This window comes from Grampus griseus, assembly GCF_964374135.1.
Source record: "Grampus griseus genome assembly, chromosome: 20".
In the NCBI taxonomy this organism is placed as follows: Eukaryota; Metazoa; Chordata; class Mammalia; order Artiodactyla; family Delphinidae; genus Grampus; species Grampus griseus.
This window is the reverse complement of record NC_139014.1, coordinates 19,188,221-19,210,836: the sequence shown is the minus strand read 5'-3', so window position 1 is coordinate 19,210,836 and position 22,616 is coordinate 19,188,221. Positions and strand designations below refer to the sequence as shown.

Sequence of the window (22,616 nt, the reverse complement as noted above, 5' to 3'; positions counted from 1 at the left end):
TTCAGGTCTAATGTCACAGAGAGGTGTCTCTGCTCTCTGACACTCAATCCTTCCCATCTCCAGTTTTCTCAATTTGATTTCTTTAAGAAGCCTCTTTCCATGGCATTCTTTTTTTTTTTTTTTTTTTGACTCGTGAATTTGTTTTTATTTTTATTGGGCTATAGGGGATGGGTTGGGAAATATCTCTGTAATTTATGCCCTACTAGGGAAATGTCCATTCTGATTTTCCTGGGATAGCTTTCGGAGCTTTTTCTTTTTCTTGGAGCTGCTACTCTTACTGGCAGCAGCCTCTTCAGGTCCATTGCTGAGAGGCTCCTCCTTGGAATAGAATTTCCTCTTTTTCTTGGGGACCGTCTTGTTTCCTGACTCTTCAGGGTCACTATCTGGTTCCTCTTTGGGGAAAGATTTCTTGCTCTTGGTAAGACTTCCAGTGCCAGCTGTCTCTTCAAGATCGCTACTAACCAGCTCCTCCTTGGAAAAAGATTTCTTTTTTTGGGGTTTGGAGGAGACAGATGGGTCTTCCATTCCATTCTCCAGAGGAGCCTCCTGGGGCTTTTGCTTTTTCTTCTTTTTGGGTCTTTCACTTGTCTCCTCACGTTCCTCCGGGGTCCTACTGCTGTTTTCTGAAGACACCAGGGCAATCGCAGCCAGGCTTTTCTTTTCCTTCTTCAAGCGTTTCTTCTCCTGTTTCTCCAGCTTCCTAGTAATCTCAGCAGCCGCTTCCTCTGCCTGAACCATTGCCTCCTTCATGACATCCAGATTCTTTCATGGAATCTCTCCAGTCTCATAGAAGGACAGCCGCTCCTCAACTTGTTGTCGAAGCTTCTCCCCAAATACACTGGTAGGTACCTCTGAGAAGCAATCAGTTCGTGAGGCAATACTGCATTTGTTTGCCAGGTACCGGGAGATGCGGCCTCTGTTCTTGGAAGCTGCTCAGCCAATGAAGGTAGAGTGGAAAATGAGTCCATATTTTGGGGTGTTGTCTTCAGGGCTCTGGAAAGTTGGTCCCTGTGCTGGGCCCAGGGAATCACTCAGACACCAGGACTGGCCATCCATGGCATTCTTAACTCCCACAAGTTAAGAGGCTTTTTGCCTCGTGTGGGTCACAAGAGTCTTAAGGGTTGCATAAAATGTCACATGCCTTAGTCTCATTCATATCCCCTCGTGGATGTAATCATTACCAGAGCTAAAGGAAGCTGACATTGCCTGAGCTTCAAAGGGAGCCTCAAGATCTATTATGAATGGATTTTTACTTAAAGACTTTTATTTGAAACATTGACAGGCTTTGCAAGTAAAACCACAGTGTTATGTTGAGGAACTCAGAGTGAAACTGCAAAAGTAATTACATGTTTCTGTGGAGACAAACTGCTAATCAGTATTTCAAGAACAATGGTCAAGGTCATGCCGGGTCACCTAAAGGTTGTGCAGGAGAAATCTCTCAACCAACACTCAAATCAGATCTTTGGTAGAATAGTTTAAGAATTAGAGTTCATTTTGATATAAAAGGGAAAAACAAAAAAATTATTTGACGGGACACATATGATCATTACACTGCACTGCTGTCACCTCAATGAATGTAGACAAGCAGAATTAACTTTTATTTATTTATTTTTAATTTTAATTTTTAAAATAAATTTATTTTATTTATTTATTTTTGGCTGTGTTGGGTCTTCGTTGTTGCGTGTGGGCTTTCTCTAGTTGCAGCAAATTGGGGCTACTCTTTGTTGCAGTGCGCGGGCTTCTCATTGCTGTGGAGCACAGGCTCTAGGCACGCGGGCTTCAGTAGTTGTGGCTCACAGGCTCTAGAGCACAGGCTCAGTAGCTGTGGCACATGGGCTTCGTTGCTCCTCGGCATGTGGGCTCTTCCTGGACCAGGGGTCGAACCCATGTCTCCTGCATTGGCAGGCGGATTCTTAACCACTGCGCCACCAGGGAAGCCCAGAATTAACTTTTAAATCAAAATTTTAGCTGCTAACTGCTTGCACTATTATGCAGAGCAAAATTTCCTTCCCCAAATTGGTAAGGGAAGTGTACTGGGTTAAATAGTACTCCCCCCAAATTTATGTCCACCTGGAATAGGTGAATATGTCCTTATTTGGAAACAGTATATTTGCAGATATGGGCAAGTTAAGATGAAGTCATACTGGATTAAGGTGGGCACTGATCCAATGACTGGTGTCCTTATCAGAAGAGGGAAATGTGGATGCAGATACAGACACACAGAAGGAAAAATGCCATGTGAAGTTGAAGGCGGCCATTGGAGTGATGTATCCCTAAGCCAAAGAATGCCAAGGATTTTGCACAACCACCAGAAGCTAGGTAGAGGGAATGAAGGATTCTTCCCTAGAGCCTTTAGAAATATCATGGCCCTGTGGACACCTTGATTTCAGACTGCTGTCCTCCAGAACTATGAGAGAATACATTTCTGTTGTTTTAGGCTACTCGGTTTGTGGTAATGCATATGGCCGTTCTAGGAAATTAATACAGGAAGCATATGGCAGAAAAAAACATGAGCAAATATGTTTTTCAAAACACTTGGTTTAACTTTAACACTCCCATCTAGGAATCTAAGTTGGATGAGCAAACATGAGGTGACCTTTCACTGGTGGAAATTTAGACAATTGCTGTGCATTCATTCAAACTAAAAAAGGAAGGAAGAAAAAGGAGGAAAAAACCATTTGTTTTAGTCATGTCACTACAGTGACAATTCTTGTAACTTTTTGAGACTCGGTTAGATCATTGCCTCTGTTCTCTCTTTTGTCTTGGTAGTAGAACTGATTTTTGTAACTACTGTTTAGACATTTTCACAGATGCTAAGAAATAGCTCAGTTTAGACACCCAGAATTGTATTAGAGGCTACGCCTCATATGGAATTTCTCACGTCTTCTAGGGCTGTGTGGTAACAACCTGTTTATACTGGATCTTGTTGGACATATGCTGTACTTGTTCAAATTACAGAAAAGCGTAAGCACAACTTATTTCTTCCCTAGAGAAGCATACAGGTAACTCTAGATAAAATCAACATAAATGCCTGATTATTCTGTATCAAAATATTTTAGTCAGTTTTGGGCTAAGTTGATGTATTTGCTGACTGTGATGAAGACAACATCTGAATTTAGTTTGATATTAGTACTATTTCTGTTCTGTTAGCCTTTGCCTCCTCCTCTGAACAAACTTCTATTAATCCCTTAATACCCATCGCAAATGTCACGTCTTCTTAAAGCCTCCTGCAAGGCCAAACAGGATTAGTAACTCTTTTCTCTGGGCTTACATAGACTTCTACTTCAATTGCTGCTATATCATGTATGTTATATCACAGTTAGTTGTTTGTCTGTCTCTCCTGATAGACTGTGAGCTCCTTGCTCCTCTTTGCATTTCCAGTTTCTAACATTATGCCTGGTATAAAGTGTGCACTTAATAGATGTTTGCTGAAGGAATGATGGATTTCTGATGACTGAAAGCTATTTATTAAAGTAGCCGTCATTGGGGAATTCCCTGCTGGTCCAGCGGTAAAGCCTTGGCACTTTCACTGCCGTGGATCTGGGTTCGATCCCTGATCGGGGAACTAAGATCCCGCATGCCACAGGATGAGCCCCACCCCCCAAAAAAGTGCTCATCATTGAAGTTAGAGTATTTTCCTTATAGGAATGTTCCAATGTAGAATAACTTTGGGAACTGTACATGGAATACAAGCATCAGCAGTATTAGTGTACTGAACTTGATGACTGTAAAAGTTTTCACTGACTTCACACACAGTTTCTGATTCTAGCTTCTGCTTGGAAACTTTCCCTCATATCTCTGTCACAAGCATACAAGCATCTGTCACGAACTCTGTTCCCCACAGATAATGAAGTCCGTAAAACAAAGGGGACAGAAAAAATGCAGGATGTGATCATATTCCTTTTTGTCTGATAGCTGTGTTCTTTTGTTGATAGTAGATTTCTATTAGGAGGTCCCCGTTTCTTTCAGGATCATCTACCCATTCACTATTCATTCAAGAAATGGTACTTACCATTGCATGAGTAGGCTCAATGCTAGGGGAGAAAAATCAGGTAGAAACTACTGTGTTTGGGGGAATCCCCTGGCAGTCCAGTGGTTAGGACTCTGCTCTTCTACTGCAGGGGGCACGGGTTCGATCCCTGGATGGGGAACTAAGATCCTGCATGGTGAAGGGCACGGCCAAAACAAAACAAAACCAAAAAAACTCAGTGCTCTGTAGTGACCTAAAGGGAAGCAAATCCCAAACAGAGGGGATATATGTATACATATGGCTGATTCACTTTGCTGTACAGCAGAAACTGACACAGCAGTGTAAAGCAACTATACTCCAATTTTAAAAAAAAAAGGAGAACACACTGCCACAAGGACCTCACTACTGACCCTGTACAAACCTTCTAGGCCTCTGTACAAACCTCAGAAGACAGACTTAGGGCAGATTTATTTTTAAGCTTAATATCTATTCTTACTTATTTAAAGTTTTATACTCTCTATACAAATTTTGTTCAAGAGAAAACTCAAGGGCTTCCCTGTGGCACAGTGCTTAAGAATCCACCTGCCAATGCAGGGGACACGGGTTTGGGCCCTGGTCCGGGAAGATCCCACATGCCATGGAGCAACAAAGCCTGTGTGCCACAACTACTGAGCCTGTGCTCTAGACGTCGCAAGCCACAACTTCTGAGCCCGCGTGCCTAGAGTCTGCTCTGCAGTGAGCCCGTGCTCCACAACAAGAGAAGCCACCTCAATGAGGAGCCTGCGCACCGCAATGAAGAGTAGCCCCCGCTCGCCGCAGCTAGAGAAAGCCCACGTGCAGCAACGAAGACCCAACGCAGCCCAAAATAAATAAATAAATTTTAAAAAAAGAGAAAACTCAACACATAATGTTGACCAATTGGACATTCTTAGACAATTATTAGAAGAAAACATTCAACTGAAAGTGAAATTTTTACAAATTATAGAGTGGTTGCTTGATTTTTCACAATATAAATAGTAGAAATTGTTCTCAGAGATATTTTAATATCCAACTTGTGTTAATTTAGCTTGTGTTAAAGTAAACAATGTTAGATAGAAAAAAAAAGGTTGGCTTAAGCTTGGAGCCTGGGTAACTAGGAAAACAATGATGCCATTAGCAGGATTAAGGATCTCAGAGGAAGAGACAGTTTTTATTCAGTGAGAGCTCTAAGTCTTCAAAACTCGTGTCACCACCTCCCTGTAAACTTTTCTGATGTCCTCAGGTCCAATACTGAGATATAGTGTTTTGTATCTCGACAATAATAATGATGATGATGATGGCTAACAGTTTTTAAATGCAGACTGAGTGCCAAGCGTGTACTAAGTTCCTTTTCTTCCTTACAATAAACATATAAGGCAAGTACTATTATTAACTCTATTTTATAGAAGAGGAAACTAGGGCTTAGAGAGTCGTAAAGTGAGAGATGTTAAATGACAGACCAAGATTTGAATTCGGGCTGGACTCAGAGACAGCACTCTTAGCAGAGTCAGAACAGTGCAGTACTCGAGAGCACAAGAAACGGGGCCTAACTGGCTGAGTCCGAATCCTGCTCTGCTATTCATTAGCTGAGTGACTTTTGGCAGATTAGTGTACCTCAATTTCACCATAACATCTGTTAAATGAAGACAATAATAGTGTCTGCCTCCTAGTACTGTTGTGAGGATTAAATGAGTTCATATTTATAAAGCACTTAGAAGAGTGCCTGGCACATGGGAAGTATTAATCTCATCTCACCTTTCTCTCTCTCTCTCTCTCTCTCTCTCATAATTGTTGGAACTTTATTTCTCACTGAGCTGTGAGCTCCTCTAGGGTAGGAAGAGTGTCTGTTTCATTTTACTATCTCCAGCACCTAGCACCATTTCTCCGATATAGCAGACTGCCTCAGCAAACGTTTATTGCCTGAATGGCATTATTCAGGCAGCTTGAAATTCCATTTCTGAGCCTTGGAGGAATGAGGTGGGTAGAAAAATAGGTATGTCTTACACATAGACATTTAAGCCTGACAATAGGCAAGACTTCCAAGGAAGAGAGCATGGAGGGAAAAGAAATAGAACACTGGAGAAAGAGTGATGGTGGGAAATGAAAGGAGACAGAAAAGGAGCTCCGAGAGAAGATACTTTCAAGGAAGCCGTGAAAAAAGGGAATTCAAGGGCACTGATATGAGTCCAGATGAAAGGCTGTCTTAAAGGTAAGAGTATGAAAATTTGTGGTTAGCGAGCAGCTGACCCTGAGGTTAAAAAGTAACTTTCTTTTAAGTCTCAAAGGAAGGAAATGAGTCATTGTGTAATAGTTTATAAAACTTGGCAGGCTTTCTAATGTGGAACCCTATCAGCCTTGCGGGGAAAGTTGAGAGAACTAGGGAGCAATTAAGCTCACAGGGAAAGGGAGGGCCTGGGGCTCTCCAAGGTGCTACTTCTCAACAAAATCGTAATGAAGTCGTTATATCTTCATTCACAATGTGAGATGAAAAATGCAAATTAAACGTCGGTATTTGCCCTTTATTATTTCCTTTAGGCTGGTAAAGCAAGATTGATGATGTTTTTGCCAGGTAGACATATCTCCGTCATTACATTTGAATCTCAGTAGGGTTCCACCACCCATGAAGTATGAATAACCAGTTTTCTGAGTTTTCCTGATATGGTTCTGGTTATGACAAACAACTTGGGATCCCCACTCTTCCTTAAAAGAAGGGCAAGAAAAGGGAATCGACATCAATAGTTGAGAAAGGCGTTTTTATAAATAATAGGTAGACATCACTTAACGCGTTTTTTAAAACTTATTCTTTTACAAATTTTGAGGAATAGAAAACTTTTAAGTGGTCAAATGGGCGCACAGGAATCCATCAAACAAGATTCGAAATTAACTTTCACAACACCTGGTCTAATAAGGTTCCTGACGAGGTCCGAACGCGGGTTGGGAAAGAATTTCCAGACACAAGGCAGAATGTAAGGAAGATAGAATTTATTAGAGGGAAGGGTCACTGCCAGAACAGCGGCCAACTTCCTAATAGCCTGGGAGAGTCAAGCCCCAACATGTGCTATTGATCAGTTTTTATAGCCAGAAAACAAAAGAAATGGTCCGAGGTGAAAATTCCCTTTACTGATTGGTCGAGGCACATATACCTTCCTTCTTAGGGTGGGAGTGGGACAGGGCATATGCCTTTCATTACTTGGGACAGGTCCCGTTGCCCAGGTAGGCATCGCCCAGGTGGTCTCACAAATTTCGTAACCATCGCAACATGGTGAGGAGGGCGATTAGGAGTCCAGTAGGGGGTGTAACGCTGACACTTTTTCACGCAGGGTCGTTCTTTGTCCTTGAAGCACCATTGTCCTTGAAGCACCACAGTTTCTCCCACTGTTAACTGGAGAAAAATAGAACCTGGACAGTTGCTGGAAGGACTGAAGCAAATACCTTTTTAAAGAGGGGTTCTCTATTCTTAAATGAATGAGCCCCCTGATCAAGGCTCCTCTACAGGATCTAGTACCTTTAGCAAGTCGTTCTCCACTCTAGGGCTCAAATTTTCTCCCCTGCATAATAAGGAAAAAGGGTGTGTGTGTGCGCGCGCGCGCAGAGCAGATTGCTCCGCTCGAGCTCCGCTCGAGCTCTCCAGTCATTTCATAATAATTTCTCTCCTTCTTGCTACTTCCCTCGAGGAGGAAAAAGTTGTGAATTAATTCCTCGGGTATGAAAATAAAGAAAGCAGGCAGTCTGGCCTCAAGGATACATATTAGTGAGAAAGGATTCTGAAGGGCTCAAGGACTTAAGGCCTAGAGCACCTGCACCGCCCGCCCCACACACCCGCCCTCCTGGGGCCGGCAGCTGAGGCTGCGGGAACAAGATGGCGTCAGCACGCAGGGTCTCGCCCACGCCCCCGCGACTCCGCAATGAGGCCTCCGGCCGAGTCCTCACCCCATTGGCCAACGGCAATGAGGTCATCGTGGGGGAGGAGGCCGGCGGCAGCGCGGGGGCGGGGCTTTGCGGACGCACGCACGTCGAGGTGCTGCTGCCGGGAGCTGAGGAGGCTGCGGCGCTGGTCTGCGGCGGTTGCTTTGGCGGCGGCCTTCCTGCGGCCGGAGGTGAGCTGGGGCTGTAGGTACAGCGCGGCAGGGAGCGGCCTCCGAGGGGCACAGTAAACCCTTCTAACGGCCCCCTCGGTTGTCAAAGGAATTAGCAGGGGCTTCAGGTCTCAGAAGAATGGGGGTTCACCCCTCTTCGGGCACCCCTCCTCTGGGCAGAGAAACAGGAGGTTCACTCCCTTTTGGAGGCCCCGATCCCTTACCCCATCTGAGTGGAAGGTGGAGGAACTGAAGGTTATTGGGTAGGCTGAAGAATCGGGGGGCTTCTTAAAGGGGCTCCCCATTTGAGGCTTATCACCTTTTATTCCCCACTCCGGGAGGTAGGTGTGCCTGGGCTCAGAGAATTCCTCCTTCTCACTAGGTAGACAGGAAACGAGGCAGGTGAATTCGAACAGCTCGTTAGGAGGCGAGGACTGGATGACAGTCGTGAGGCAGGGCTCGGGAACACTTTATTTGGACTCCTCTTGCGCAGGATTACTGTTTCTTCATATTTTTTTTTGCGACCCCCACGCGCCCGAAGTGCTGTGGCCTTTTTAGTTTTCTCTTTGGTTCCAGTGGGATAGAGATGTTCTAGGGAGACTTGTAATCATTAAAGAACAGAAACAGGGAGGCAACTCATTGGAGGCTGTCATTATCGGCAGCCTCTGAACTATGCTGATCTGGCATAATTTTATGTGTTTAGAGGTTGTGGAATCTATTCTTGTTGAGGATAGTGTGGGATCTGTTAACAGCTGTTCTGGATGATTCAGGTGTAGGCAGTCTTAAAGTCAAGCTACATGATCTCTTGAGAAATTCTTGCTTATATCTGAATGCGTGGTTTTGCTGCCTTGAACGTCAAATGCACAAAGGTTTTGTCATTCAGATTTCTCAAAATGTCTCCCAGGCTTCCGGAAGAATAGCTCTTCCTTTGATGCCAGTTTCACCTATCATTAGGGATGCCCTCATGATACTAAAAATACCGTACATTTTGTTGAGTTTAGATTCTGTACAGCCTGTGCCTTACAATAGCTGATTGAGAATAAATAATTGCAGTTTCAGGACCACTGATAGCGCCAATTGTCTTTCCTACCCGGTAACGGTAAGACCGACTGAAAAGGAAATCTTTATTGGCTTATTCATGCGAAGCTTTAACAGATGGAAGAATGTAGTTAATCTTGAAGGTGGGGATAAGAAACAGAAAGCTGCGGAGGTCCAAAGCTTATTCTCTGTGACTTAAAATTGCTTTGTCATTACCATGTATTCCTGTCATGCTTGACTTGAAATTGAGCTTAATGTGTAAGCTGTTTCTGTGTTTTTCTGTTTTTGTTTTTTAAGTTAATGCTTATGTGTTTAGATTCTTTTGGGAGAAAATGGTGTTTTCCGAGGAGTTTGGAAAGTTAAACCCTTTAAGGTAGCCGTACCTTTAGGGCAGTCCTGGGACTTTGTCTGTTAGAAATTAGCAGTAGAGGATAGAAAACTAGATGCAACGGAGACATGCTTTATGACAGGGTAACCGAGGTCTCTTCTGTTTGTTTCCTGACACAGGAAAAAAAATTGTCAGCTGCCTCATAATATTGTGTCCAAGGTATTTAAAGAGCTGTTTCGGATTCCCAGTTTCTGTTTTTAATCTGAATACATTCTTATGTATTGAGATGTCCCAAATTATTGTCATTCAATCCTGACGTCGAGTGCAAAGGAAGTGACTGTTTATCAGACACTCTTTGGGAGAAGATTCAGTAACAGCCGTTGCAATTTCTCCTTTCTGTCTTTCTAAGAAGGATGTCAAAACAGTTGTTAAAGACCTGTCAGCATAGAGTGGAAGAAATGAAATGCAAAACGGAAGAGGCTTCCTGGGGTGTTGTTTGCTCTCAGTCCTCTTGATAATTCCAAGGTCATATAATTTTCTCTTTTTGCCTTAGGTTGGAGAGAAATCCAGGTACTCAGTTGACCGGCCCTTTCTGCTGCCATGGGGGAGCTTTTCCGGAGTGAGGAGATGACCCTGGCCCAGCTTTTTCTACAGTCAGAAGCTGCTTATTGTTGTGTCAGTGAATTAGGAGAACTCGGAAAGGTTCAGTTTCGTGATGTAAGTAGTTATGGGGCTGCTTCTTGATTACCGCTGAACTCTATTTTTCCTGTCATATCATGGCCAATTTGCCTTAAGACGAACGTTTTGCTTTTTATTTTCAAAAATAACATTATAGCACTGGCTTCTATTGGAAGAATGTACATTTCAAGTTGTCTTTGTAGAGATGAGAATGTTTTGTGCCAATCCTTCCATACTTTCACTAGCTACCGCTTTGAGAATAATCTTAAGCATTCTCAAGGTAATTGCTTGGGATGCAGGTGGAGGACACCAGACTAACCTGTTCAAGGCTTGCACTTTGCTTTTGGGCTCCTTAACACCCACAGTACAGTATTTTAAAAAAAGTGTCATAACTCTTCCATACAATAGGACATATTTATTACAAAATCTGAAGCACCCAGTTACAGATATACAGTATGTAAGTAAGCGTATACTGAGTACCCATTGTTCTGAAGCATGATGCTGGGCACTTGGAGGAGATACCAGAAGAAAATGGGCAGTCTAAGAATATAAAAAAAGTATGGCCTATGGGGCTTGCAATCTGAAGGCACAATCTACGCTGCTGAAAGGAGCGGGCAGGCAACAGTTCCTCGTGATGCAGTCTCAAAGCTCCACGTACCTTTCATTTATAACAGTCATCATAGTCGTGATTTTCCATTCATCGGTGCGACTGGCTGATTAAAGGATCTCTCTTGTACTGTGATCTGAACACCAGGAAGACAGAGACATTCGTTATTATATCCTTAGTGCCCACATAAAAGATAATCAATATTTGTTGGAATGAATGGATGGATGAAAGAGGAGTGGTCAGAAAGGGGTGGAATTAATCAGTTTTGGCTTCCTGGAGTTGGCAAGCTTTCAGGAAGTTCTCAGTCTGAGCCGAAATTGCACAAATATAATCCAGTGATGTGGTCTTATTCCCTATTCGCTTTGAACTCTTTTATATCAACTCTCTTCAAATGTTCTCCTCCCTGACTCTGGTTCCTTTTCTTACCTTTCTGAAAACTCATTGTTATCTTCCACCAACCACTCTCTTATGTTCCTTACTCCTGCCATAGGTGTCAGTGTTCCCAAAACTCTTTTCTTTGCTCTCTCTGGCTAAGCTTCTCTGTACCCACATCTTCCCTATCACTTTTTTTTTTTTCTTTTGGTGATCTCATCTATCCTCAAATCTTCCATCTTTACTCAGCGAGTCCCAAATCTGTGTCTCTGGTCCTGACCTCCCAAACACCATCCCTGAATTAACAACTCTCTAAGATTTCTGTCTAACACTACATTGTAAATTAACTGTACTTCAATTAAAAAGAATAAAATAAAATAGCTCAGAAGGCCTTTGTCCCCCCATCCCACCTCCCCCCAACAAAGATTTTTGTCATCTCTGCTTCTCAAGCTTGTTATGTCTAAATCCCAGCACCTTGGCTTTTAACAAACTATTTCTTCATCCTGACTTTCTAAAGATGAGCTAATGCATCAATATTCTTCCAGTTTTCTAGGCTTGAAACCTGAATCAAACCTAAGTCATCCTTAATTTGCAATCCTTTGTCTGGTACTATGGTGTCTCCCTACCTAACACCCATTGTGTCTATTCAGTGTTCTTAACTTTTACTTATGTTGTATTTCAGTCATACAAAACATTATAGGGACTAATACAATGAATATTTATTTTAGTTCCAGACCACTACAGTAAAGTGAGTATCTCAATAAAGCTAGTCACACAAATTTTTTGGTTTCCCAGTGCATGTAAAAGTTATGTTGGGAATTCCCTGGTGGTCCAGTGGTTAGGACTCCACGCTTTCACTGCCGAGGGTACAGGTTCAATCCCTGGTCGGGGAACTAAGATTCCCACAAGTTATGTTTATACTGTAGGCTATAGACTAAACTGTAGTGTATTAAGTGTGCAGTAGCATTATGTCTTAAAAAAAATGTACATATATTAATTAAAAAATAGTTTGTTGTTAAAAAATGCTAACCATCATCTGAGTCTTCAGCAAGTCGTAATCTTTTTGCAATCAAAAGATCACTGATCACCATAACAGATGTAATACTGGAAAAGTTTGAAATACTCAGAGAATTACCAAAATGTGCCACAGAGACACGAAGTGAGCAAATGCTGTTGGAATAATGGTGCTGATCAACCTTCCTCAATGCAGGGTTGCCACGAACCTTCAATTTGTAAAATAAAGTGATATCTGCAAAGTGCAATAATGTGAAATACAGTAAAACGAGTTATGCCTGTAACTATGTTTCTACTATCTAATTAAGAGAAACATTCCACAAATAATTGAAAGCTCCTGTGTATCCTTCTTCCCTGCCATTCATGTCTCTCTCCTCCCTCACAAAGGTAATCTCCACAATCTTTGCTTTTATCATTTACTTGTTGTTTTTTTCCACTTTTGCTGTGTATGTATCACTAAATAATATATAGTATAATTTTATGTTTTAAAACTATGTATATGGTTTCATGTTGTGTGTATCCTTCAGCAAGGGCTTTTTAAATTTAATGTTTGTAAGATTTAACCACGTTGATACAGATAGTGCTAGTTCATTCCTTCAAATTGCTATATAGTTATTGTAAGAGTATACTGTTTATCATTTTTTCCTTTTGATGAACATTTTGGTTGATTGCAATTCTTTGCTCAACAGTGGTGCAAGGAAGATTCATATATATGTCTTGTGGTATACACGTGTGATAGTTTCTCCAGGGCAGTGGTTCTCAAACTTTTTGGTCTAAGGACCTCTTTAGACTCTTAAAAAATTGAGGACCCCAGAGGGCTTTTATAAGAGTTACAGTTAGCGATATTATTGTACTGGAAATTAAAACTGAGAAATGTTTGAAGTATTTACTTATTAAATCATTTAAAAATTGTAATAATAAACCTACTACATGTTATCATAACATTTTTATGAAAAATAGCTATGTTTTCCAAAACAAAAAAATAGTTTCGAGAAGAGGGATATTGCTTTTACACTTTTGAAAATCTTTTAGTGTCTGAATTAGCAGAAAGCTGGATTTTCATTTGCTTCTGCAGTCAGTCTGCTGTGATGTATCTCATGAGCCTCTGGAAAACTTCACTGAAACACTCATGAGAGAATGAGAATGAAAAAGGCAAATGATGTCCTAGTGTTACAAGAAAAGGGTATTGATTCCATGGACCTGCTGCTGCTCCAGGGATTATAACCAGGAGGCGCACTGCTGAGCATCGTGTGCATCCCTAACTGTTAGATGTTATCAGAGTGAACTTCAGAGTGAATGTACCTCTTCATGCTCCCATCGCTGGCAGAAAGAAATTTGCCAGTCTGATGGTTGTGAAGTGGTATCTTGTTGTTTTAATTTGCATTTTCTAGATTAGTACATTTAGTATCTTATTTGTTTATTGGACATAATGGGTTTCATTTTCCATGAATGTCTGTCTATATTATCTGCCTAAAGTTTTTCTATTGGGTTTGCTTGTCTTCTGTATTGACCTGTAGGATTTTTTTTTCAAGTTCTTCATGTACTCTGGAAGCTAATCTTTTTTCTAATCCTCTACTGATAACTTCTTCCAGGCTGTGGCTTATCTTTTCCCTCTGTTTTTGGTATATTTTGTCATATATATAAAGTTTATTTTTCTTTTTTTGTTATCAGTATTTTCTGTTTTCCTAAATTTTTCTTTTTTCATTTATTTTTGGCTGTGTTGAGTCTTTGTTGCTGTGCACAGGCTTTCTATAGTTGTGGCGAGCAGGGGCTACTCTTTGTTGCAGTACGCAGGCTTCTCATTGTGGTGGCTTCTCTTGGTGCAGAGCACAGGCTGTAGACGCATGGGCTTCAGTAGTTGCGGCACGTGGGCTCAGTAGTTGTGGCTCGCGGGCTCTAGAGCGCAGGCTCAGTAGTTGGGGCGCATGGGCTTAGTTGCTCTGTGGCATGTGGGATCTTCCTGGACGAGGGATGGAACCCACATCCCCTGCATTAGCAGGTGGATTCTTAACCACTGCGCCACCAGGGAAGTCCCTCCTAAATTTTTTTTTTTTGCGGTACGCGGGCCTCTCGCTGTTGTGGCCTTTCCCGTTGCGGAGCACAGGCTCCGGATGCGCAGGCTCAGCGGTCATGGCTCACGGGCCCAGCCGCTCCGCGGCATGTGGGATCTTCCCGGACCGGGGCACGAACCCATGTCCCGTGCATCGGCAGGCGGACTCTCAACCACTGCGTCACCAGGGAAGCCCCCTCCTAAATTTTTATCTTGAAAAATTTCAAGCCTAAATACTCTAATGTAGATTCACCAGTTGTTAACATTTTGCTACATTTGATATAATCTTTTTTACTGCACTGTCAGAGAGTGAACTGTTTCTTTCAAATCCTTTTCCTTTTCTTTCTCTTATTTTACTGTATCCATTGGGACCTTTAATAACATAACTTTTTTTAAATTTATTTTTTAATATTTATTTGTTTATTTTGTCTGCGCCAAGTCTCAGTTGTGGCATGCAGTGGGATCTTCCTTGTGGCATGCGGGATTTTTAGTTGTGACATGTAGGCTCATAGTTGCAGCATGCAGCCTTCTTAGTTGCAGCATGCAGACTCTTAGTTGTGGCACATATGCAGGATCCAGTTCCCCGACCAGGGCCCCCTGCATTGGGAGCTCGGAGTCTTACCCACTGGACCACCAGAGAAGTCCCAATAGCATAACGTGTGGATGAAGAGTAAGAGCAAGCTAATACTGGTTAGGATTGTGTTTAGCTGTATGTAACTGAAGACCCAAATGTTAGGGGTGTACTTTTCTCATGTAACGTGAAGCCCAGCTTCACACTGTCATGAGTGTCCTAAGATCATTCTGTGTTTCTTTTTGGCCATCCTTGAGCATTTGGCCTTTGTCCTTATAGACGACCACCACAGCTCCCAGCATTTCTTCCGTATTCTAGACAGGAAGAAAGAAGTGCAAGGAGGAGGGGGAAGTACTTACATACGGAGGAAAACAACTTTTCCAGAAATCCTCAGCAGACTTTGCTAATTTATCATTGGCCAAAATTATGGCATACTGTAGCTGCAGGAGAGTCTGGGAAATGTGGTGGTTTTCTTTTTTTTTCAGCTGAGCAGTTGCTGCCGTAAACAAAATTGGGATTATTGTTAATAAGGAAATAGGGCAAAATGCTTTGTATCTATTATGTATTATGCCTGTCTTGCTTCAAACTTTAAGGGGAATCTTTTAAATATTTTATAATTTAAATAAGACATTCTTAATTTTTTGGAAAATTCTTAGATTTTGCAGATTCCTTTCAACTTCTGATTTTCTGAAGTTACTGTCACAAATGGTTGTGGAATTTTATTTAATGCCTTTCCTTATTGAGGTTGCCATGTTTTTTTCTCCTTTAATCTATTAATTTGGTGAATTACATAGCCATATTTTTTCCTACTAATTTTTTTAACAGCTTTACTGAGATATAATTCACATACCATACAATTTATCCATTTAAAATGTACAATTTAATGACTTTTAGTATATTCACAGAATTGTACAACCATCACCACAATCAATTTTAGAACATTTTCATCACCCCAGTAAGAAACCCTGTAGCCATTAACAGTCCCTCCCCATTTCCTCCCAACCCCACTCCCCACCCCCAGCCCCTGGTAACCACTAATCTTCATTGCTGTTTCTGTGGATTTCTATTCTTGGACATTTCATGTGAATGGAGTCATACAATATGTAGTCTTTTGTGTCTGGCTTCTTTCATTTAACGTAATGTTTTCAAGGTTCATCTATATTGTAGCATGTATCTGTACTTTTCTTTCTTATTTGTATCTTTTATTAAGTATGAAAATATGCAGCATATTAAAATGAGTGGTTTCAGTATAAGAAGTGGTTTCAGTATAGAACTAGTTGTTACTTATCTTCTATACAAAAGATATTGCCCTGTTTTTTTTTTTAGCAGTACGTGGGCCTCTCACTGTTGTGGCCTCTCCTGTTGCGGAGCACAGGCTCCGGACGCGCAGGCTCAGCGGCCATGGCTCACGGGCCCAGCCGCTCCGCGGCATGTGGGATCTTCCCGGACCGGGGCGCGAACCCGTGTCCCCTACATCGGCAGGCAGAGTCTCAACCACTGCACCACCAGGGAAGCCCTCACAGTGGTTTTGATTTGCATTTCCCTCATGGCTAATGATGTGGAGCCTTTTTCATATGCTTACAGACCATTTGTGTAGCTTTTTTTAAACGTAAAATCATCCTTGTAAGCCTGGGAAACTTGGTCATGAGGTGTATTCAAAAGAATTTTAGGGTTCAATTTCCTAATAATTTTATTAGGATTTTTTCATTTATATTTATAAATGATATTGGTCTGTAATTGTCCTTTCTCAAACTATTCCTATCTTATTTTGGTATAAAGATTATACTAGCCAATCTCACTTATGGTTGAGGAATGTTCCTTTCATTTGTCTCCTCATTGGAATAGTTTTTCTTAGCTTTGGGCTTATCTAGTCTTTGAAAGAACCTATCTTTAAACCTTCTAGGCCTGGTGTTTCTAGATGAGTATATTTTAACTATTGAAATTTCTATCTGTAGTGAACTTTTTCTATTCTTATGTTTATTTATGCCTTCTCTCAGTCTTATAAAAATTTGGTCCATTTTGTCTTTTTAAATAACCAGCTTTTAAGAAAAAATGATAACAAATAAAATGATAAAGAAGAATAAAAGAAAAAAGTCAGCTTTTGACTTTGTTTTGTTCAGGAACTTTTATTCATTTCTGCTCTTTTTTTAAAAATTTTTAAGTCTTTTTATTGAATTTGTTACAATATTGCTTCTGTTTTATGTTTTTTGGGTTTTTGGCCCAAGGCATGTGGGATCTTAGCTCCCCAACCAGGAATCAAATCTGCACCCCCTGCATTGGAAGGTGGAGTCTTAACCACTGGACCACCAGGGAAGTCCCAATTTCTGCTCTTTGTTGTTTTCTACCTCCTGTTATCTTTTTTTAACTTCTTGAACACTTGACACATTAATTTTTTACTCTTTTCTATTTGCATCTAAGTCTATAAATTTCCCTTTAAATACCACTTTAACTGCATCCTACAAAGTTTGATCTCTAGCATTTTCTTTATCATTCCATTCTAAATATTTTAAGATATTTCAGGGAATTCCCTGGCAGTCCAGTGATTAGGACTGTGTGCTCTCACTGCCGAGGGCCTGGGTTTGATCCCTGGTCGGGGAATTAAGATCCCGCAAGCCACGTGGCATGGCCACAGGAAAAAAAAAAGAGAGAGAGATTTTCATTATGACTTCTTCTTTGTGCTGTGAATTACTTAGAGCTATTTTAGAATTTCCAAATATGTTAAGTTGTATTTTTGATATGGATTTCTAACTTAATTGCATGATAGAGAAGATTTTATGGTACCAATTCTATACTGAGACTTGCTGTGTGACCTATTTTGTGGTCAGTTTTTTTAAAAGAACTCTTGAAGAGAGAACTATTGGATGCAGTGTTAGAAAATGTGTGTGTGTGTTAGATTAAGCTGATTACGTTGTTCAAATTTTCTCTGTCCTTTTATAATATTTGGTGGACTTGGTGTATCAATAGTTTTAAAATTATATTAAAATTTCTCACTACGTAGACAGATTTGTCAGTTTTTTCTTGTAGTTCTGTTAATGTTTGTTTGAAATATTTTGAGAATGCCTTGCCCACATATTTCAGGACTTCTTACCCAAAGCAGGCCATGGTGTGGCTACAGTTGAACTTTGACTCTTGATTATGAAACCAGTAAAGTTACCATGAGTCTTGTGGCTACTTTCACTTCAGAATGTCTTGTTTATTGAAGTGGAAATTTCTGAATGAGAGGCTGAGTAGTGCCTGCTCAGTGAAAAAAACCAAAGCAAAACAAAAACAAATAAGCACTTTATTAGGGACACACAAGTTTGGAATTGTTTCCTTTTCCTGGGAATTGTTCTTATTATCATTATGTAGTGATTCTCTTAATCTCTAATAATGGTTTTTACCATAGATTCCATCTGTCTAATATTAATGTAATACATAATACCAATAATTTCCTTGCTAGGTTCTCTGTTACCAGTCTCTCTCTCTCTCTCTTACAGTTCATTCTTTTTTAAAACATTTATTTATTTATTTATTTATGGCTGCATTGTGTCTTTTTTTTGAATTTTATTTTATTTATTTTTTATAAATTTATTTATTTTATTTATTTATTTTTGGCTGTGTTGGGTCCTCGTTGCTGCGCGTGGGCTCTCCCCAGCTGCAGCAAGCAAGGGCCACTCCTCGCCGCGGTGCGCGGGCCTCCCACTGCGGTGGCCTCTCCTGTTGTGGAGCATGGGCTCTAGGCTTGTGGGCTCAGTAGTTGTAGCACATGGGCTCAGCAGTTGTGGCTCACGGGCTCTAGAGCGCAGGCTCAGTAGTTGTGGAGCATGGGCTCATCCGCTCTGCGGCACATGGGATCCTCCTGGACCAGGGCTTGAACCCGTGTCCCCTGCATTGGCAGGTGGACTCTCCACCACTGCACCACCAGGGAAGCCCTATTTATTTTTTTATACAGTAGGTTCTTATTAGTCATCCATTTTATACACATCAGTGTATACATGTCAATCCCAATCTCCCAATTCATACCACCACCACCACCACCACCCGCCGCTGCTTTTCCCCCTTGGTGTCCATACGTTTGTTCTCTACTTCTGTGTCTCAATTTCTGCCCTGCAAACCGGTTCATCTGTACCATTTTTCTAGGTTCCACATACATGCGTTAATATACGATATTTGTTTTTCTTTTTCTGACTTACTTCACTCTGTATGACAGTCTCTAGATTCATCCACGTCTCTACAAATGACCCAATTTCGTTCCTTTTTATGGCTGGGTAATATTCCATTGTATACATGTACCACATCTTCTTTATCCGTTTGTCTGTCGATGGGCATTTAGTTTGTTCCATGACCTGGCTATTGTAAATAGTGCTGCAATGAACATTGGGGTGCATGTGTCTTTTTGAATTATGGTTTTCTCTGGGTTTATGCCCAGTAGTGGGATTGCTGAGTCATATGGTAACTCTAATTCTAATTCTTCGTTGCTGCGCTCGGCTTTCTCTAGTTGCGGTGAGTGGGGGCTACTCTTCGTTGCTGTGCGTGGGCTTCTCATTGTGGTGGCTTCTCTTGCTGCAGAGCACAGGCTCAAGAGCGCAGGCTCAGTAGTTGTGGCTCATGGGCTTAGTTGCTCCACGGCATGTGGTATCTTCCCGGACCAGGGCTCAAACCCACGTCTCCTGCATTGGCAGGCAGGTTTTTAACCACTGCGCCACCAGGGAAGCCCCCCTCTTCTTTTTTTTTTTTTTTTTTCCCCTCTTCTTTTTTATGGAGGTAAACTTTATATTCAGTGAAATGCATAGATCTTAGGAGTACAGGTTGATGATTTTGGTAAATTTATATACCCTTATAACCACCACCCGACTCAAGGTATAGAATATTTCCAGCAGCCCAGAAAGCTATCTTGTACACACTTCTGGTCAGCCCCAACCCATCATAGGTAACAACTGTTTTGATTTCTACCATCATAGATTAGTTTTGCCTGTTCTTGAACTTCATGTAAATGAATGATACATTACAGACTCTTATGTCTGACTTCTTTCACTCAACCTCGTATTTTTGAGATTTAATCTTACTTATATATATATATATATATATCTGTAGTTGATTCTTTTTTATTACTGGATAGCATTCTATGGTACGAACATATCACAGTGTCTTTATCCAGTCTCCTGTTGATGGCATTTGGATCATTGCCAGTTTGGGTCGATTATGAATAAAGCTGCTGTAAACATTGTTTTACAAATTTCTGTGGACATGTTTTCATTCCCGTTAAGCGGGTGCCTAGCAGTACAATGCTCAGTCATGAGGTAGGTGGATATATGTTTAACTGTATAGGAAACTGCCAGCAATATTTTGCTTACTCTTTAATAACGTTTATCACAAAAGTTGTATTGATTGGTTTGTGTCTCTCTTCTGTGGGGCTGATAGCTCTTCAAAGCTAGGATATCTCTTATTCTTTATATTTATGCCAGTGCCTAATACAGTGTCTGGGACATATTTGGTGCTCCAAAAATGTTGAGTAACTAATTCTTTCTTTGTATTTCTTTTATGGAATTTATCACATGCTCTCTTATTGGTTGTATTCATCTTCTCTATTAGTTTGCAAGCTTCTTAATGAGTAGGAACTTGTTTTATTCTTATTTGCATTTCCCAGAATATCTGCCACATTGCTTTGAAAATTACTTGTGATGTATGATTGAATAAACCAGCCTATCACCTAGAAGGTGAAGACCCTTGGTCAAAAGAACAAGAGAAGTTTGCCTTCTGTCTCTTCTGATTGGGAAGAAGGAGAGAAGGAAAACCAGGCAGAGCTTCTATTATATCCATTGCCCAAATGTGGGAGGTGGTTGTGCTCACTGAGACTTTTGGCCCGGGAAGAACATTTTGTGCCACTGTGCTTTGTCTAATCTGCCTCCATTCCAGGAATATGTTGCAGCAGTGAGGGAGGGGATTTTACTTTTCATTGGTGAGACTGGTCCCAAAGCAGGTTGTGTGGATCAGTAGAAAGTTTTAATTAGTGTCGCATCATACACTGACACTAAATTAGGTTTTCACTTTGCAGGATGTGTTGCTTATGAAAGAGAGGAAATGTAACATTTGAATATTTGGTATTCTGTTCTTATTTTGCAGTTAAATCCAGATGTGAACGTTTTCCAGCGGAAATTTGTGAATGAAGTTAGAAGATGTGAAGAAATGGATCGAAAGCTTCGTATGTGCATTTTGGCCTTGTCTGATGTTCCTCTAGTGAGCCAAATGTCTTAAATTAGAGTCCTCTTAATAAAGGAAGAAAATACGACAGGAGGAAAAGAAAAGAGGATGTAAAGATGAATTTCTTGTGCACGAGTAGACGTGTGGTGTTTGGGCTAGGTGGTGCTTAATAGAAACTTTGTTTGAGATGACAAGGCTGCAAGCTGAAACTGGTTTTTTTTTATGGGAAGGGTTTTATGGCAGTATTACACTGTAGAATTCTGAGAGGTAGAACCCAGAACACCATCAATTTTAGATGTCAGCAGAGCCGCCTTTTAAATTTTTGATTTTATTTTATTTATTTTTCCGGTACACGGGCCTCTCACTGTCACGGCCCCTGCTGCTGCGGAGCACAGGATCCGGATGCGCAGGCCCAGCGGCCATGGCCCACGGGCCCAGCCGCTCCACAGCACGTGGGATCCTCCCGGACCGGGGCACGAACCCGTGTCCCCTGCATCGGCAGGCGGACTCCCAACCACTGCACCACCAGGGAAGCCCCAGAGCTGCCTTTTAATTTGAGCTATTTGTGAGGGAAGAATCTAACACTTATTAAGGTCCTGTTGAGAGTTAGGGTGTTCATATACTTTATTTTGTTCATTCCCCACAGCATTCCTTCAGGATGGGTGATTTAGTACCCATATTTAGTAAATGAAGAAACCAAAGATTAGAGAGGTTAAGTGACTTGCCCAAGAACGTAAGCTGTCATGATGGGATCGGTGTTTGAATCCAGGTTGTCTGTCTTCAAAATCCAAGATCTTGCTACTATACTATGCCAGCTTTCAGTTAGCTGTTAGGTGAATTTAGTCCCTGTGCTAAAAACTAAGTCAGTAGTTATCACCCGACACACTTTTGTCTTCTGGTGTTTTGGGGCCTTATTCTGTGCTTTGTTTTTTTGTATTTTTTAAGTCAAAACTGACCTGTTTTCAAATTTAATGAAACCCATGTAGGCTGGAGTTGTCTCACTAGGGTGCTAAGTTTCAGCTATTCTACTGAATCGCACTCTTGGTAGCTCCTCTCTGCCAACAGTATCTGTGACCAGAACCGTCATACAGTAGAAGTCACAAAGGGTAGAGAGCTGACACAGATGAGGACCAGTTTTAATATCAGAAGAGGGAAAGAAGACAGTAGTGGGATGATAAACCTGTTTGGGGTAGCTATGCTTTAGAGACAGTAGGGTAGGAGGAAGAGGAATGTGGAGAAAAAAGGATTTATACGATCTGCCTTTTTTATGTAAAAGTGTCTTTCTTAGAACGAAGCTCTTTTTAGCCGGGTTTGGGGTCTTATTATTTTTTTCCTCAAGTATTGGCAATTCCAGACATGTGCAGCTAGACATGAATGTTTCGATTCTGTCTTTCTAGGATTTGTTGAGAAAGAGATAAGGAAAGCCAATATCCCAATTATGGACACTGGCGAAAACCCGGAGGTGCCCTTCCCCCGGGACATGATTGACTTAGAGGTAAACAATTCTTCTGAGGAAGCCAGATAAGTTTCTTTCTATTTAAATGCAGAAAGTAATTTCCTGAGTAGTTGGAGAGTAGAATAATTCTTGCTGTCCTTGTCTGTTGATTGCAACAGCATTGTCTATTGATTGCAAGTTTCTTGTGGATGGGACTTAAATGAATTTGCTTTTTTATGGTATAAAAAACACTGTGGTATCTCAAATACTATCACATGC

The 22,616-nt window shown here is 41.2% G+C and overlaps 1 protein-coding gene across 4 annotated transcripts in view; it reads left to right on the top strand.

Annotated features, from left to right (window-relative positions):
* Window positions 1–465: 465 nt before the first annotated feature.
* ATP6V0A1 (ATPase H+ transporting V0 subunit a1) overlaps window positions 466–22,616 on the top strand; it is a 61,735-nt gene continuing 39,584 nt past the window's right edge. For 2 of the 4 annotated variants that reach the window (XM_082678613.1, XM_082678610.1), the window contains exons 1-4: window positions 7,978–8,085; window positions 9,984–10,147; window positions 20,825–20,903; window positions 22,300–22,397. In XM_082678613.1, coding sequence (XP_082534739.1) covers window positions 10,031–10,147; window positions 20,825–20,903; window positions 22,300–22,397 — 294 coding nt within the window. In that variant the 5' untranslated portion in view covers window positions 7,978–8,085; window positions 9,984–10,030. Of the gene's footprint in view, window positions 842–7,977; window positions 8,086–9,069; window positions 9,164–9,983; window positions 10,148–20,824; window positions 20,904–22,299; window positions 22,398–22,616 lie in introns of those variants that run through there. The other 2 variants (XM_082678611.1, XM_082678612.1) reach the window with 2 other exon arrangements.